The sequence below is a fragment of the Gadus chalcogrammus genome, chromosome 16, assembly GCF_026213295.1.
Source record: "Gadus chalcogrammus isolate NIFS_2021 chromosome 16, NIFS_Gcha_1.0, whole genome shotgun sequence".
Taxonomy (NCBI): domain Eukaryota; kingdom Metazoa; phylum Chordata; class Actinopteri; order Gadiformes; family Gadidae; genus Gadus; species Gadus chalcogrammus.
This window is the reverse complement of record NC_079427.1, coordinates 94,975-113,161: the sequence shown is the minus strand read 5'-3', so window position 1 is coordinate 113,161 and position 18,187 is coordinate 94,975. Positions and strand designations below refer to the sequence as shown.

At 44.1% G+C, this 18,187-nt stretch overlaps 4 protein-coding genes and 3 non-coding genes across 7 annotated transcripts; 2 read left to right on the top strand and 5 right to left on the bottom strand.

The window, feature by feature from the left end:
* Positions 1-1,049: 1,049 nt before the first annotated feature.
* trnaf-gaa (transfer RNA phenylalanine (anticodon GAA)) lies at positions 1,050-1,122 on the bottom strand. The gene has a single exon. It is a non-coding gene; the product is annotated as a tRNA-Phe (tRNA).
* A 698-nt stretch (positions 1,123-1,820) lies between these two features.
* Positions 1,821-3,975, top strand: ndufb11 (NADH:ubiquinone oxidoreductase subunit B11). Its single transcript, XM_056611295.1, has 3 exons — positions 1,821-2,070; positions 2,466-2,596; positions 3,743-3,975. Exons 1-3 carry the CDS (start codon positions 1,897-1,899, stop codon positions 3,870-3,872), a joined length of 435 nt encoding a protein of 144 aa, XP_056467270.1. The 5' UTR covers positions 1,821-1,896; the 3' UTR covers positions 3,873-3,975.
* A 395-nt stretch (positions 3,976-4,370) lies between these two features.
* Positions 4,371-5,858, top strand: rhoaa (ras homolog gene family, member Aa). The gene is made up of 4 exons (XM_056611296.1): positions 4,371-4,986; positions 5,093-5,185; positions 5,340-5,428; positions 5,813-5,858. The coding sequence occupies exons 1-4, from the start codon at positions 4,906-4,908 to the stop codon at positions 5,823-5,825; spliced, it is 276 nt and encodes a 91-aa protein (XP_056467271.1). The 5' UTR covers positions 4,371-4,905; the 3' UTR covers positions 5,826-5,858.
* trnar-ucg (transfer RNA arginine (anticodon UCG)) lies at positions 5,545-5,617 on the bottom strand. The gene has a single exon. It is a non-coding gene; the product is annotated as a tRNA-Arg (tRNA).
* Positions 5,859-6,298: 440 nt separating the features above from the next.
* On the bottom strand, positions 6,299-12,013 carry tpk2 (thiamin pyrophosphokinase 2). The gene is made up of 8 exons (XM_056611294.1): positions 11,757-12,013; positions 10,936-11,177; positions 10,772-10,835; positions 10,241-10,371; positions 8,590-8,708; positions 7,618-7,750; positions 7,280-7,376; positions 6,299-7,155 (listed from the first exon to the last, which is right to left on the bottom strand). The coding sequence occupies exons 1-8, from the start codon at positions 11,950-11,952 to the stop codon at positions 7,109-7,111; spliced, it is 1,029 nt and encodes a 342-aa protein (XP_056467269.1). The 5' UTR covers positions 11,953-12,013; the 3' UTR covers positions 6,299-7,108.
* Positions 12,014-12,215: 202 nt separating this feature from the next.
* On the bottom strand, positions 12,216-12,303 carry trnay-gua (transfer RNA tyrosine (anticodon GUA)). Its single transcript is given in 2 exon segments — positions 12,216-12,251; positions 12,267-12,303. It is a non-coding gene; the product is annotated as a tRNA-Tyr (tRNA).
* Positions 12,304-13,175: 872 nt separating this feature from the next.
* tnnc1b (troponin C type 1b (slow)) lies at positions 13,176-17,364 on the bottom strand. The gene is made up of 6 exons (XM_056612186.1): positions 17,239-17,364; positions 15,469-15,499; positions 15,048-15,194; positions 14,448-14,562; positions 13,855-13,991; positions 13,176-13,589 (listed from the first exon to the last, which is right to left on the bottom strand). Exons 1-6 carry the CDS (start codon positions 17,260-17,262, stop codon positions 13,558-13,560), a joined length of 486 nt encoding a protein of 161 aa, XP_056468161.1. The 5' UTR covers positions 17,263-17,364; the 3' UTR covers positions 13,176-13,557.
* Between the last annotated feature and the right edge of the window lie 823 nt (positions 17,365-18,187).

The following is an 18,187-nucleotide window of genomic DNA, read 5'->3' as shown; positions in this document are numbered from 1 at the left end:
CAAACTCCCTTCGACTTCGTCAATGTCTGTGTGTTATTTTCCGAGCAATGTTGCTTGTTTTTTTTTTTCAACCAAAGAAAACCGAAAGCATCCACTCAACAAAGCGAACAAAGGAGTAATCCTTATGACCGCTTCACGCCCGCCGCGCAAATGCGTCATTTCCAACTTCCCTAAACCCTCAGCCTTTTGATGGTTTTCTTATACTGTATGTGTGGCCTTATTATTTATTTGTGTTATTCCTGCTGCTACCGAGCGCCCATCCAGGCCATCCAGGCCCTGATGATCAAACAGCCGAGGCAGGCTTCTCTTGGTAAATGAAGAAGTGAAGAGGTTTTTTTACATGCTTTCCAGAATCATCATGCTGTCATGTTTGTTTGACCTAAATGCTGAGGAGACAGCTCCCCACAAGCCCCCCCCCCCCCCCCATTTTTATTATTTTTTTATTAAGTAAAATAGCTTTTATTACAGACTAATTTACAACTATTGGTAACAATTGACTATTCCAATTAGTTTCCTTGTGTTGTTCAGTATAACATTTTGTAATAGGGCATATTTAAATATTTATAGCCAATTGATGAATCTTGTTGGATTGATATAATGTGTGCATTTCTACAAAATCGGACTTTATTATCTCATTAAATTATAAATGTGCACAAAGGTGAACTTTTTATTCATACATATTATGTACCCATGATTGTATATTGTCCAAAAATAAATACCTATTTAATGCAAACGGCTTGCCAAAGCAAGAGCTGTTGGTTTCTATAAAATGAATAATTGTACTGACATTTCATCTGAAATCATAGGGAACTGGAAACTGCTGATTAAATCTTGGGAGTTTGGGTAAATGATGCCTTTAATTACAACCCTGGCATGTATAAATATGGTATTATGATGGCAATAAAGAGTTTTCTTTAAAGACTTAACGTTCTCCTTGAGCAATATCATTTGTGGTTGTGAGGATGTTAATAGTTTAAATAATTGCAAATTAAAATTTGCCGAGCTTCCTCAGTTGAAAGAATTGACTTGCGATAAAAGGCTAAAATGACTGCCGAAACCCGGGATCGAACCAGGGACATTTAGATCTTCAGTCTAACGCTCTCCCAACTGAGCTATTTCGGCATGCTTCACTTTCCACCTATAGTATATACAATTCTTTATTTTTAAGGTTCGATGCAAAAACATAATTCTTTATTTAATAAACCCCCGGTATGAATCAATTGTTAAACTTCTGCTTAAGGGTGATATATAATATGGATGCAAACATTATTGTGCTAGAAACCTGTAGTACTCTTTTTGAGAAGCACATTTATTTGTCTTCTCCTATTCCCAAAATATTTAGTTCATTTTTAATTCGATTTTAAGAACAAGACCAGCACAGTGAATATGTAATGGAAGCTAAGCGGAAATATGAAAGACTCTTCATATTATAGCGAGACTCTAGCGCCAACTAGTGGAATTAAGGGGAACAGAAGTCGACCGTTCGCTTAACGCAGTAGTCACCAATTCAGCTCTTTCAGTGTCTGGATTTTATAGGGTGGGAATTTAACGAACAAATTTCCTTTGTTACAACCCAACTACAAAATGGATGCATATGTGCGATTGCACTGTAGACAGTAGCATATCTGATGGAGTGAAGCCTGGTTCATGCCATGACAGGTTTAAGATGGTCTTACAACTGTCTTTGAAACTCTCTTTGAAAATGCAATTAAAAAGGTCTGGAGCCAGACCATCTAATAACATCCCATTACTGGCATAGTTTGTTCAGTTGACCAGCAGGTGGCGCCGTTGTAGCGTTTTTACAACCGACAATCTAAATCTTCCACTACTACTTCCGGGTCGACGGTAGTGTCTATCCTGTGTGTTGGTGCTGGGGTGACAACCGAAGCGGACAAAATGCTATCCCGATTTACCCGGTTAGGGACACCCTTGCCCCGTATTCTCGCCAACAGTGGGGTTCGTTTCGTTTCGCAGTCCCAGAAGTCAGCCTCCGCCGGGTCGGCCACCCTGTCGGAGCTCCTGCCTCCCCAGGACAGCCATGACCATGGCGAGGTCAACCACTATGTGAAGGTGAGTTATCCGACCCAGCAGACCGTATGGATCCGCTGGCGTCAACATCGACTTGCAGTGGATGTTTATTTGTGATATTTTACCTCTGCACCTCTCTGTGTTTTGTGGAACTCAACATTCACGTAGAACATCAACATAGCCCCCACTGATCACTGTTTAGGCTTCCATTATCCAGTCCCAGCATCGTACAGTGTCTCTGGATGTCGTGTAATCATATCCAACATCACGTTACCTCTTTATCAAATGTCTGCTGTTTGCTAACATTTCACGACGGTTAAGTGCATACATTTACAATACTGCAGAAAATATTACAATGTGAATGATCTGGAATGGATATGTAAACTAGTACCACGAGGTCTATTAGTTTGAGCCCACTGTCATACTGCTTTTTCCAGAATCCCGACTACCATGGCTTCTCCACCGATCCAGTGGTAGATCAATGGAACATGAGGCTGGCCTTCTTCTTTGGGGTCTCTGTGGTGCTGGTGATCGGAGGAACCTTTATCCACTACTTGCCTGACTACGGGTAACCCTCTTATTATTATTTGTGTGGGTGGGTAGGCATACACTACTGTAGTTCAAAAGCACCCTTTCACGTATAGGTTTGCATTACTGTTTAGTTGCATTTGTAAGTCATTTTAAGTAAGGCTATGTCATTAATGAGCAGGTAGGGGTTAGGGCTTCTTGCTCAAAGAGGCAGACATTCAAACAAAGATCCTTTTAACTAGGAAGCAGTTGCTGTTTATTATGCATGCATGTATGCATACACACACGTGTGTATGTATGTATATATATATATATATATATATATAATATATATATATATATATATATATATATATATATATAAGTTGTTTATGTTGGCTATGTCAAGCAAACAACTTTGGCCCTTTTACTACTATTGTTGTTTCAAAGTTAACATGTTTGCGTGAATGTCTCAGGTTTTGCAGCCCTTTCCATTACAAACTGTATTGTTAATGTAATATTCAACATTCGGCTTTAACAGAAATGCAGTCCCTGCTTTGAGTTCTGCCTTTGGTGTTCTGCTCTGCAAGTCTATTTATCTCTCACCCACCCACCCATGAACCTCCTCCCTCCCTCCCTCCCTCCCTCCCTAGCCAGCCACCACCCTAAGCCCCTCGCTGCCTTTCCTGCCCAGCCACCCACTCCCACAGCTCCATATCAGCCCTTAATGTGTAGCTGCTCCCCCTGACCCCTACTCTGCCTCTCTCCATATCAGCCCTTAATGTGTAGCTGCTCCCCCTGACCCTACTCTGCCTCTCTCCATATCAGCCCTTAATGTGTAGCTGCTCCCCTGACCCCTACTCTGCCTCTCTCCATATCAGCCCTTAATGTGTAGCTGCTCCCCCTGACCCCTACTCTGCCTCTCTCCATATCAGCCCTTAATGTGTAGCTGCTCCCCCTGACCCCTACTCTGCCTCTCTCCATATCAGCCCTTGATGTGTAGCTGCTCCCCCTGACCCCTACTCTGCCTCTCTCCATATCAGCCCTTGATGTGTAGCTGCTCCCCCTGACCCCTACTCTGCCTCTCTCCATATCAGCCCTTGATGTGTAGCTGCTCCCCCTGACCCCTACTCTGCCTCTCTCCATATCAGCCCTTGATGTGTAGCTAATCCCCCTGACCCCGACTCTGCCTCTCTCCGGTGCGTAGCATGCGGCAGTGGGCTAGGAGGGAGGCCGAGCGCCTGCTGAAGCACAGAGAGGCCAAGGCTCTGCCGCTGATCGCCGAGGACTACTACGACTCCAGCAAGATCGTGCTGGCTGCTGCCGGAGAGGACTAGTCTGTGGGTCCGAGCCCCACACCTTCAACTGTACATTGTATTTCAATATTACGTTAATAAATGTCGTCTGGGATTGTTGCAGTTGTGTCTTCTTATTGTTATTGTTGGGAAATGCACTTGATGAAAATATTTGAGGTATATTTCTAGCACTAAACGTTTAAGTGTTTGTTAATTGATTGGGCTATTTAACTCAACCGTGTCAGAGAATACTTGGCAATAGATGTATAAAGTCATGGTACTGACGCAAACAAAACTTGTTTAATTAACGTATCAACTGAAAAACAGATGTTAGATATCAGTCTAATCAATGCAATAGCCTATTGACTGTCATTCAAAAACAAAAACAAAAGCGTTTTGTAGGGCAGATGGATACCTTAATGATCCAGTTCTATGTATTGTAATAAAATAAACAAGCTATTCCATGCGCAACCGTGAATTACCGTTTACTGTGTTAGAAGTTCCTTTGCCAGCTCCTATTTTTGATTGGCCGTGTCTTAATTGAGAGGGTTGGTCTCAATTAATGTGACAGTGACGGGGGGCGGAGCGAGGGTCGGGCAGGAAAAGAAGAGAAGAATGGTAGGAATACAAAACACTTTCCTAAAGCATCCTTGCTCTGTTCAAAGCCCAAACAACGATCTTTGACGCACGGAATAAAAGCAGGAATTGTCATAAACGGAGTTGAATGGTTTACAACGGCTGACCTGAAGACCTAAGCAGATGAGCTAACGCGAGCTAAGGTTTCCCAGGGACGGGAGAGGCTCGACCCGGAGACAACGAGCCCCCGAAGAGACTCGCACACCGCATGAACTCGACAACTAACCCACTAATAGAGTAGGAGGACCGCGTAAAGATCAGCCTTTACTACGAGCCTCCCTGGAGCCTCTTGCCATGATGATGTATTACTTTAGTAGATTTGTAAACACGTCCTCCTGGCTGCAGATCGACAGAGACCTGCCTGGAGGAAGGGCACAACTCGTGGAAATAACTCTTCATTTTCATTTTCTATAGATCGTGAAGTCTATGCCCTTAAACAATGATTATTTCCCTATATCTCAGTCGTTCAGCTCAGTCTGTGCGCACACGGCAGGCAAACTTCTTGTGTGGCGTTGAAAAGGTAATGCTGAGAAAAATAACAATACTTTAAAGCCTCTTTAAAAACAAAAGGTGAGGAAGCCCTTTAATATACACCATAAAAAGTGCGACTTGGTGTTGTCCGCCAGGTGGCTGGTATCCTTAAGAAGCTGTTCCCGGAGGTGTTCGTGCCCACCGTGTTTGAAGGCTGGGTCGGTGTTTTCGAAGTGGACTCGAAGCAGGTGAGGTGGTCTACGCATAGTTACAAGTATTGCGGATTTCATTTTTATTTTTTTGCGCATTTTTCTGCAGATAGACAATAGACATCGTGGTTAGAACAGGCCCCTAGCCACTTATACCTACAACTTAGCAATAGCCGTTGTGTGTTTATTTCAGGTGGAGCTCGCTCTGTGGGACACAGTTGGCCAGGAGGACTATGATCGCGTGAGGCCCCTGGCCTACCCAGACACAGACGTCATTTTCATGTGCTTCTCCATCGATAGCCTGGACAGCTTAGGTTGTGAATCCAAAATACACCTTGTGTTGGCGATCTATCATTGAAAATGATTTTAGTTATCCAAATCTAGAAATTTGCAAAATGCGACCACGAAGGGACTCGAACCCTCAATCTTCTGATTCGAAGTCAGACGCCTTATCCATTAGGCCACGCGGTCATATAGATTACTGCACTGTTTGTTCCTTACTTGTTTGAGTGGTGATCGATTACTTAATTCGATTTTGCTTTGGTTACGATTGTTCTCGGCAGCACTTAATACACTGTGGATAGAAATGCCGGCTAAATGTAAATAATGCGGTAAATCCTAACTATTGGCTAACTGACGTTGGCGTACCTTCCGGTCGGCTCTCAGAGAACATCCCTGAGAAGTGGACCCCAGAGGTGAAACACTTCTGCCCCAACGTTCCCATCATCCTGGTCGGCAACAAGAAGGACCTGCACAACGACGACCACACCCGACGGGAGCTGGCCAAGAGGAAGCAGGTAGGTGACGGACGCGGGACTCGGGTTCACTCTGGCAACTCCTGGTCGGCAGGGGGGGCGGGGGGCAGGAGAATCTGGTGTAGTGTCCCGGTGGTTCGAGGGCAGTCCGGCCTCCCCATTCACTTCAACACATTATCCATAGTGGGTTCGATCACTGGGCCCCTACCAGCTCCTTAACGACGACCCGTGTCTAGTGCCTTTATATATATATATAACCCGAAGTGTATATATAACATATAACCCTAAGTGTCAATTATATAACTCAATGGTCGGGATAGCAGCAGGGAGTACAGTCCGATTAATTGGTCCTATTTGAGTTATAATTCATTTAAAAAAAAGTTTGTTTATCGTTGACTTTCAACATATGTATGACATAGATTCAACATATGTATGACATAGATAAAAGCTTAATGTTTTTATTTGACTTGAACCATAAATATATATATAAGTGCATACTCTGGATAATGAGACTAACAGATTCTGTGTTTTTTCTATAACCTTTTCATGTAATTCATTGGTTTGCCTGGTTCTAGTTGACTAATGGCTGACTTGGCTCAAACATAATGCCCGGGATATTTTACATTTAGGTTTAAATATTACAGCTCTATAAACATTGGATAGTGTATTCAGATTGGCAGTGATTTCAATAAAAGGACTGCCTGTTTGTTCAATGTATGTTTACGTCCTGAACTTTTCGTTTTAGACCTTTCCTTTGAGAATATCTTTCATGCACTTTAATCTCTTTGGAAATGACACTGCCATGCCCTTCTGTATTAATTGCACATATTTTGCACACTGCTTAAATGGTTAAAAACTTAAATGCTGAAAATCTTTAAAGCATCAACCTCGCCTAAATACAAAATCCAGAAACTAGCAAGCTGTTATTTTTTTGTCCAGCTTCCAAAGACAGTCAGGAAAAGTCTTATGCACACATGTGGTCCTTTCATTTCTTCCCCTTCATTGAAGATTTGGAAATATTGAGGTCAACTGTAATGGAGACTTCAAGCAAAGGTCACAAGGTTATATATAATTTAAAAGAAAGGACAACAATATTTATTTCACAGTATTTACTTAGGAGTAATGGGTAAAATTAATGTTTTCTATTCAGGACAGGGTGAAATATATTTGACAGCATCAAGAGTATATGGTGTTCCAGATCTTAATCCTATAAGGTTTGATGAAGCCCCGTCACAAACTCCTGATAGTAAGGCTCTGCAAAAGAAGACATTAAAAAAGGTCATTAAAAAGTTGCCTTAAACTCTTGAAAATCTGATGGACAGTGGTTCCCAAACTTTGAGGGACTAATGCACCCCAGGCCTGGATGGGGAGGTCCTACCTGTATCTGGCTCTATACAGGAGTGTCTTATGAGAAAGTCCAGCACCACCATGGCACAGTTTGGTTTGAAGTCTCCACCGACCAGCATCTCTTTCACCTGAAGACAGACCTTTAGTGATGCTCCAAAGTAATACGATAATATAACATGAGGCATGATGGGGTTTGGACTTCCAGCTGAAGGTACTTGGTGTGTTTCTCCATTTCCACAACCTACCTGAAGCCATGAGAGAAAGCTACCAAACCCCTCACTGCAAGTCATTTTGGATAAAAGCGTATGCTAAAATAGTAACATAAAAAAGAAAAATGGCAAGGACGCTGACTCATTTTTTATTACCCACCTTATCCATCGGCAGAAAGTAGAATTCCTGCACTTCTCCGTCACCAACTCTGGGCTGGAAATCAGCAGGAAGTTCGAGGTCGAAGACAAACTGGCTCTCTGGAAAAATTCCTTCCTCTTCCTCGTAGGTGTAGCTTCAAACGCACAAGGTTTTGTCATTCATCAACTCATGAAGCAAACTCAATGTTGTCATTTGATTCCAAAGAGCTCTTCTTAATATGTGCCCTTATAGATAATTTATGTAAATAAATGGGTTAACGAATAGCATTATGACATGACATATTGATGATACGTGTCAAAATGCTATTTTTAACGAATTTATTACACACACTAGTGATCCAATACCCAATGACAAATAGTTTAATATGTACATTTTGACGTGCAATTTAGATTTACAATGAGTGTGCAGTGGTCAAGTCTGAAAATACATTCCTCATTAATAGCCAGATATTCAATGAAATTCCAGTCTGCATACCTTATGCAGACTGGAGGTCAGCCCCCTTGTGCTTAGACGAACGGTACCCTATTGGACCAGAACATGACGAACACATGGCCTACAGCGATGGTACCTGATTGGACCAGTACTTGACGAACACATGGCCTATAGCGATGGTACCTGATTGGACCAGTACTTGACAAACACGTGGCCTACAGCGATGGTACCTGATTGGACCAGTACTTGACGAACACATGGCCTACAGCGATGGTACCTGATTGGACCAGTACTTGACGAACACATGGCCTATAGCGATGGTACCTGATTGGACCAGTACTTGACGAACACATGGCCTATAGCGATGGTACCTGATTGGACCAGTACTTGACGAACACAAGGCCTACAGCGATGGTACCTGATTGGACCAGTACATGACGAACACATGGCCTATAGCGATGGTACCTGATTGGACCAGTACTTGACGAACACATGGCCTACAGCGATGGTACCTGATTGGACCAGTACATGACCACTCACCTCACCGTGGTGACCGATCTAGCCTTCACAGCAATGGCTGCTGGGATGCAGGCCTCCTCTTCACACTCCTTTAGCGCGGTGTCTCCGATGCCCATCCCTGCAGCCAGGCCGCCGGCCGCCTGAGGAGAGGTGCAGCGGGGCTTTAACCTCCTCCTTCATACCGTGTCTTATGGGAATTCTTCTCTTTATCCAATGACAAACCTGGAAAAGCTTAGCTAGTGTTGATGCATATGCAGGAAAACGCTTTGCAATGACCATCGTACTGACACAGTACTACTACTAACATTGACCGTCGTACTGACACAGTACTACTAATACTAACATTGACCGTCGTACTGACACAGTACTACTAATACTAACATTGACCGTCGTACTGACACAGTACTACTAATACTAACATTGACCGTCGTACTGACACAGTACTACTAATACTAACATTGACCGTCGTACTGACACAGTACTACTAATACTAACATTGACCGTCGTACTGACACAGTACTACTAATACTAACAGTGACCGTCGTACTGACACAGTACTACTAATACTAACATTGACCGTCGTACTGACACAGTACTACTAATACTAACATTGACCGTCGTACTGACACAGTACTACTAATACTAACGGCTAGTTGCAAGTTTAATGATCGTACGCCCATCAACTATACAAGCAGCAGTCATGAACCTCCTTATCAGTGAAAACAAATAAATATAAATTAATACAAAGAGCTTATTTTGATGCATAAAAGGCCTATATCACATATGTGTTATCTATAGGATCCTTCTAGCGGGCCTCACTCACCAGGTTGGGTTAGGGTTAGGGTTATGCCGCGTTTCCACTGCAGGGTGCGGTACGGTTCGGTTCGCCTCAGTCCGGTAGGGAGGGCGGTATAGCCCAGCTCAGTTCCGTGGTCGCGTTTCCACTGCCGACAGTACCCTTTATGGTAGGCCGGATGTCGATCGCCGCGGCAGCTACGTAAACATCGTAAACAACGTCTTCCTCCCTAAGAATGCAGAGGAACGTCTCCACCTCCTTGTTCGCCCAAGCAAGCGTTTTACGCGACATGTTCATTGTAAAGAATAATACCTCGAGGCTACTGTTTGTTTGTTTTTATCCCCACGTCGCCCGGAAGTGACGATTCTTTCGACCAATCAACGGAGGGGGTGTGTAGCTCAAATTTTCCGGCACCCTTTCAGGCGTCTCAGTACCCCAACGGAGGAGTACTGAAGACGAGGAAAAAACGAGTACCGCTCAGTCAGGGTCACGGCCAATTTTGGCGGTGGAAACGCAATCCGTACCGCCCCCTGCAGTGAAAACGCGCCATTAGCTAACCCTAAACCTAACCCTAACCCTAGCCTCACTCACCAGGTTGGGTTAGGGTTAGGGTTAGGGTTAACTAACCCTAACCCTAGCCTCACTCACCAGGTTGGGTTAGGGTTATGGTTAGGGTTAACTAACCCTAACCCTAGCCTCACTCACCAGGTTGGGTTAGGGTTATGGTTAGGGTTAACTAACCCTAACCCTAGCCTCACTCACCAGGTTGGGTTAGGGTTATGGTGAGGGTTAACTAACCCTAACCCTAGCCTCACTCACCAGGTTGGGTTAGGGTTATGGTTAGGGATAACTAACCCTAACCCTAGCCTCACTCACCAGGTTGTCCAGGCGGCCGGCGTACGTCTGCTTGGTGGCGGAGCGGCGGGCCAGCCACATCCTGAGCCCCCCGTCGGCGCTCCGGCAGAACCCGTTGATGTGGACGCCGTACCTCCTCACCCCAAACAGGCCTGCTCAGAACCAGGGCCGGGATCAGAACCAGGGCTGGGATCAGAACCCAGCTCAGAACCAGGGCTGGGATCAGAACCCAGCTCAGAACCAGGGCTGGGATCAGAACCCAGCTCAGAACCAGGGCTGGGATCAGAACCAGGGCCGGGATCAGAACCAGGGCTGGGATCAGAACCCAGCTCAGAACCAGGGCTGGGATCAGAACCCAGCTCAGAACCAGGGCTGGGATCAGAACCAGGGCCGGGATCAGAACCCAGCTCAGAACCCCAGCAGGCTCAGACTGGATAACGCTGGGCTGGGATCAGGGTAGATGAGGTGATCACCATCACCTCATCTACACACTGCCCTGCCCGTTCTAAACTTTCTCAGGAGTCTAATTGTTCAAATTTCAACTGGACTTACTGGTTGCTGATCGCTCCATAGACATCAGTGGGGCGTCGCAGTATCTGGCCATGACGTCATACCTCTGACGGGGGTTAGACATTAAGTTATGTTGAATGCCTCCATAACTGCGTCAATATGATTGCATGAGGCTGTGGAGGAAGCGTGTCTAGTTAGTCACTCACCTCATCCCTCCATCCCTTCAAGCATGTCAGCGCGTCGCTGCGTCTCAGGCTCTGCAGGACGCGGTCCACTTCCTCTGACCTCTTGGAGTGAGTGTCCAGCCTCGAGCTGAGGGAAAGGGCGCCGTCGCTGGGCGGATCGAAGACGTCTGGGAAGTTCCTCAAAATGGCGGCCATTTGAGGGAGGATCCAACCGACCTGTTGGTCCGCCACCATGAAGCGCAGACATCTGGCGCGGCAGGACCCTGGCAGGACCGGGACTAGTAATTAGCTGATTTATCGCCAATTATTTACAATCAAGACAATGAAATAACCACAGTATACCAGCATGGTACAAAATAGTGGAAATAAAAGCATAAAAACCTCAAGTATGCATGTTCAATCTATGTATTTATTCTATGCGCAAATCAAACAGGGTTTCAGATGCAAACCAAATAAAGACATACTGTAAACTGTATAACGTTAATCAGTTGGACAATGTCCACATTAATAATCTCAAAAGAACCCATCTGGGTTAGGCGTGTCTAATTTTTAAATATGTTAATTCGATAATTTGCCAAAAGAACATCAGGCGCTGCAAACAATCGTTTGAAGTCAGTAGACACACAATTGGTTGATTGACGAACCAATCGAACCAACGGAACTAAATAAAGCATAGAGTAACGCCTTTCATTATGTTTGTTTAATAGCCTTCAACATTGATGGGTGTACGAGACATTGATTGGTGTACAAGCGGACTAAATAGTCGACAACTCAACACTAAACAAGAAAGAATACAAGTGGGCAAGTCCTATACAAAACGCAAATCACGTTCGACAGTGTACCTGGTGAATGGAAGTTATTCATTTTACGGAGCAATTGTAGCATTTTCTCTGACCAGACAGTGGCCATTTCGACTGCTTGTGAAGACACTACTCGTAAGCGACGAACAATAGATGACAGCAAGTAGGGCCTATGTCGTTTATGATATTTGACCCCTATAAATCTAGAATATACATTCACTATTTTACCCGAACGCATCGGTACATGAGAAGACTTCCGTATTCTCCCGACCAATGGTGCAGCGAGGCTGTGTTCAAGACCGTGAACTGGTCATTTACAGCTTCCCCGTGTAGCTCTCTCTATCTGTGTATTGTGTATATATATATCAATATAGATATATCGATGTGTGTAAATAAATACCGTAATAATAAGCGATTCTATACCAATGCTAAATAAAAAAAATAGTACCGACGTCCGATACGTTATTTTACCGTTATTTAGTAAGGAAGGTATATAAAAAGTCCTTCGAGCCGGATTTGAACCAGCGACCTAAGGATTCCAGACGTAAGCCACTACAGTCCTCCGCTCTACCAACTGAGCTATCGAAGGCCGATTTACGGTTGCGGTTTTCCCGTTTATGTTTCCATCCTTACCGTAGTAGCTATAGTCATGGACTGAACCACATTAATTAGAAAAACAAAAACGCTGGTCGTGTATGATATTGTTTAAAGGTTTTGTAGAAAATACAATTTAGTATTTAAAACAGCATCGAACCGTCCTAAACACCCCTCATTTAAAATAGTGCTGGATTATTTACAATTTGAAACACACTGTTGGGATGGAATTTGTATTAGTAGCGGCGACAGCAGCCACCAGGGAGCGCGGTTGTCCTTTCCGTAACAAAATGGAAAAGGTGACCGGAGCTCTATCAATGTAGTTCATGTTGCTAACGTTATCTATCATAAATATGTAGGAAAACGACAATATGTTGCAAATGAGTTCAATTCATAATAGTGTTCACGAGGTTGGTTTCACACCCCAAAACTAAAAACATATCTACAATGAAGTCCACATTAAGCCTTTGTGGGGGCTATTAACTGTGTAATAACTGTGTTAAAGAATAACCATACTAAAACTTTTTGCCAATAATTTCAACTGAACAATGTATGTACCACACACAAACATATGCTTACCTGTTAAGTCACGTCATGAGCACTCAGTAATTGTTCATGTGTCAATTACAATTACAATTAGGGCATTTAGCAGACGCTTTTATCCAAAGCGATTTACATCGCTTTGACACACCTAACACACTTAACACACATTGACACACCGACGGCAGAGTCAACCATGCAAGGCGACATCCAAATATGTCGACCAAATATAATATAATAATAATAATAATTCAACAAGCAATAATATGTATATTGTTTTACATTACAATTGATTAAAAAACGCACAGAAAAGACACAAAGCAGCAATACTGAAAATCCCTTTATTGAAAATACATTGTTTTCTGCTATAATGTATTCTTTTTTCGTCTTGGTGGATGTGTGGTCAAATAAGTTTAGAAAATATATTCTTACATTTTCTTGAGAAATGTGCCATGTACCTTTATGGGCGTAATAACTTTGAATTGACTCACTTCACAACAAACGAATCTCATTTATATTTAAAACATAATAATAATGTTTAGAAGGTTCTATGTGTTTGTATTTGAAATTTAAGATTTGTAAAAGTAGGCCTATTCAATTAACAACTTGTATACAAAGGACAGGAAACACGAGAGGGAATGACATCATTGAGCTTTGAGGAGTCGTTCAGGTATTTTAAGATGGATCCATGTTGTAGTTCAGAAATCTTCTATTCTACACCCTTCATAAACTCCAGGAACTCTGGAAGAAAGATAAAAGAACAAAAACCATTATGCTGCTTGTAAAAATCTAAAATTATATTATCATACGGGATATGTTAATAATTCAGAATCATGCCTATTGCAGAAAATGCTCCATGGTTTTATAGACTTATAGAAAACACAATATGTATGCTAAAACCTACGCCCTTTGAACCTATGCCTTGTCTTTCTTCTGCCAGAATCTTTGTAATTTAACTAGTCATTTAAAGTCCTTTAAGCCCCGCCCCCGCTCCTTCCCTGCATACCGTCGTAGTCGATTCTGCCATCGTTGTTCTTGTCGCCGTCCTTCATCAGCTCCTCGATGTCATCCTCTGTGATGCACTCTCCTGTGGACTCCAACATGGCCTTCAGCTCCTCCAGGTCGATGTAGCCATCTCCGTTCCTTAACACAGGATCATATGCCCCTTATCGTTGGGACTGCTTGCTAACCCACCTGCTAGGGACCACTTGACGTGATCCAGGATCCAGCCGACAGATCCAGGATGTGAAAGTCCTTCTCACTAGTTTGAGACGACCACCTGGATTTGCTAATGAGCTAATTATCCTGATAGCACAGTTTAACTAATGAGGGAATACAGCTATTTTATGGCAGTAGGGGTTTGACATTACAATATATATCTCTTCGTTATCTAGCAACCATTTTCTTCATTATGCAAGTTATGATCATAGCTGGTTTCAGTTGAGCATGACAAAGCTGGCTCAATAATACCTCACTGGAACAAAATTATCCTTCAACAAACACTTTGTTTGCTGTCCTACAGGCCTATAGTGTAAGCGTACACTTCACTGTGTCTTCAAGTGAAACTTTGTAATGGAGATACTCAGAGGAGAAACTCACTTGTCGAACATGCGGAACAGTTCAGCGAGCTCCTCTTCTGACTTCCCCTTGCTCTCCTCCTTCATGCAGCGTACCATCATCACCAGGAACTCGTCAAAGTCTACGGTTCCACTGGCTGGAAGAACATGGCCAATAGCTTAGAACCATGCACCGGGTCACTTGGAGCTTCTGAATATAACATGTCTGCCATCTGCATTTCTGCTTGGTAAACCCATTGATGAAAGAAACAGTTTAACTAAACTGGTTAGCGAGGATGGCTTTTGTTTTCTGAACGTGATTTTTTTCCGCATGAACTGGAGTACTCTAAAAAATACTATATTGATCTTGATGGGGAATACCTGTACAGGAATGGGAGATTATATATGTATAAATAACTTATAAAAGGTTTGCTATGTGCGACTGAGTTAGCGATGTGGCTGGAGGACGATGAAGACTAAAAATGGTTTATTAGTTAGCAGAGATGGACAGTAATGTGGCTATGTTAGCCATGGCTGTTTGTACTTTGGCTGGGATTGAAACAATGGCAAGTTGTTTGGCTAGGTGAGCAATGGCAGCTAGCAGTCTGGCTAGGTTAGCAACGATGGCTAGCTGCTGACGTACCATCTTCATCCACTTCGTCGATCATCTCCTGGAGCTCCTCTGGGGTGGGGTTCTGTCCAAGCATCCTCATAACCTTCCCTAGCTCCTTGGTGCTGATGCAGCCATCCTCTGCGTCCTGAATGAAGACATCAAACGCGGCCTTGAACTCTAAAGAGGGCCAGAAACACAGGCGGCTTTGAGAAGTAACAGAAATCAAAAAGATGTGAAGAACGTCTCAAATATTGTTGTTAGTAATTAGCATCGTCATGCTATATGTAGCTAGACTAGAGGTAGAGACACTTGTATTGGGTTGTAGGATTTTACAGCTTTGGTATTAGTAGTAGCCTCATAAGGATTCACGCTAGGCTTTTATAGTGATACAAGAATTAGTGGTACTTGCTACATGCTAAAGCTAATGTTGATTCCTCAACAAGATTCTTACCATTTTTCTGCTCCTCTGTCAAGTTCTCAACCTAAAGAAAGAGAAAGACGTATTGTTAGTTGCGACATATTCAAATAATTTTATTATTTTAAGTACACTACTTACAAACCCATATTTTCCGATGCATATGAAAAAGGGCATTCGATTTATGCAAAGTGAGGAAAGCAGAAGCTTGTCATCTCCTGACCATACGTATATTTTTATACGCACTGCATCCCACCCCATGATGCATATCGTATCACCGGGTTTTTGCCAAGACCACTGGCACCCCCGCCCTCCTCACGATTCGTCCTTGAACCCTCACCAGCCAGTCCCTGGCCCGACCAACGGCTCCATGTAGGCACCCCCGCCCTCCTCACGATTCGTCCTTGAACCCTCACCACCCATCCCTGGCCCGACCAACGGCTCCATGTAGGCACCCCCGCCCTCCTCACGATTCGTCCTTGAACCCTCACCACCCAGTCCCTGGCCCGACCAACGGCTCCATGTAGGCACCCCCCCCTCCTCACGATTCGTCCTTGAACCCTCACCACCCAGTCCCTGGCCCGACCAACGGCTCCATGTAGGCACCCAGGCCTTCTCAGCCCCCCCCACCGTATGACTGAAATGTCATGGCACTTTCTTCACCTGCTATTCTGGTCCCACGGGGCCACAGTTGGATGCGTGGGCCAGCGGAGGCTATTGGGGGAGGCGGGTGGGGTGGTGGGGTTAGGGGAGGCGGTGGGTTGGTGGGGTTAGGGGAGGTATTGGAAGGGTTGGTCGCAGCAGGCAGTTGGCAGCCGCCGGTCCGATCCGTGGTAGCAGTCCTCACTTTCGATGGCTAGGGCCAGCAGCTGTCATGTCCTCTCCTCGTTTGTCCTACCTGACCGTCCCAACTGTCGCTTTGTTCTATTGTTGTCACGCTGAAAGATGTCAGAAATGCTTGCTAGCTGAGGCAGGCATCTCTTGGACTGGGACCAGGGGATAAGAACCAAGGGTCGACCGTCTCAACCGTCCAGCCAATACCCTGCCAAACTAGGCTGTGGCGGTTCGCCTTTAATACGCTGACAGAAATAAATATACTTGTGTAACAAGTGTGTGTAGACAAAGAGTTATTGTGGGAGCGATGAGCAACCACAGCGCTATGAAATGCTTCTGAAATGTTCCTATGGGATTGGCCAATGTTCACGTGAGGTCCAGTGGTAATGGGCTTCTTAGCTTGATCTCTGACAACTGTGAAGGCAGTTGGTCTTGACCTTCCATAAGAACACACTATGTGTATATACCGTTCGAAAAACCTAGCACGCAAGCTGGCATGGAAAATGGCTAAAAGTCTCTATTCATATTCAGATTTGCTAATGTGCGTAAACAAAGTTTTGTATACACATATGCAAAACTTTTTTATCCAGAGCTTTCAAACTTGTTTCTGTTCTTATTCTTAATGGCAACAGGCTGGATTTCAGCCCGTCTCCAAGACGCATGACGTAGCAGCGCTCAGAGCCAGGGAGCCCAGAGCGGGTCCCTCTGATACCCTTGTCCCCAATGTCATGCCACTGCTGTCCTCTTAAACACACTCCACACAGACAAGTTAATACCATTTCTAAAAGTGACTTTATAAAACGTCACAATTTGCAATTTCACTTCTTGTAACTTGTCGATTGTAGCAATATTATTATTTTTTTTGCGATATATGATAGCATATATATATATATTTCTTCTTAATGTAATTGATAAATCCATTACTAAAATGATCATACCATGATTAAATAATAATGCTGCTTGTCCACTCACCGCTGCCTTATATACATCATCCATGGTTCCTGGTCTGTCTTTGTTTTATCCACACACTCACACTCACAGTGCTGCTCTCACTGAGATAGACAAAGACTTGAAGCACTACCTGCCTCTCTCTTTTGTTGGGTGGGGGGGGCGGCTTTGGTCACTCAAAACCCACCGTTGACGTACACACGTCACCCAACTTGATGAGGTGTGTGTGTGTGTGTGTGTGTGTGTGTGTGTGTGTGTGTGTGTGTGTGTGTGTGTGTGTGTGTGTGTGTGTGTGTGTGTGTGTGTGTGTGTGTGTGTGTGTGTGTGTGTGTGTGTGTGTGTGTGTGTGTGGTTGTGTACGCACATGTATGTGTGTGTGTGTGTGTGTGTGTGTGTGTGTGTGTGTGTGTGTGTGTGTGTGTTCTTATGGGAGAGAGAGATCTATAAATAGAGACAGAAGGGTGATTTTCCAACAATAGCAGCGCATTGGCGGCAGCGCCTAAATTGGAGACATTGTCTGTTTGTCCCGGCCTACTTAGCTAATAGAAGAGCCACCATTGGTTCTGGGAAACAAGCTCTACTTTTGGTTCTGCCTTTATTCTCCTGTTGGATGTGCAAGCACTGGACATCATAACCATCCTTATCAATTTGTTTTTGATGCAATGATATTGTGTGACCTGACCTTTATCGGCCTTGATCACATCACAGATGGCTGCCACCATGACCCCCAGGCCAACCGACCAGGCCTGGGGGTCATGGTGGCAACGACCTGCAGTGGGATCTCATTGAGGAGCAATCAGACAGGAAGAGAGAGAGAGGGAGAGAGCTTGCAAGGACAAATGCTGGTATATGTATACATAGTGGAAGGTCCTTCTGCTGTACCAAATGGCTTCCACTTCCAACTGTGATCACCGAGTCCTACAAATAGAATAAAATACATTTCCCAAAGTGCATCTCGGAAAAGGAGCTAATA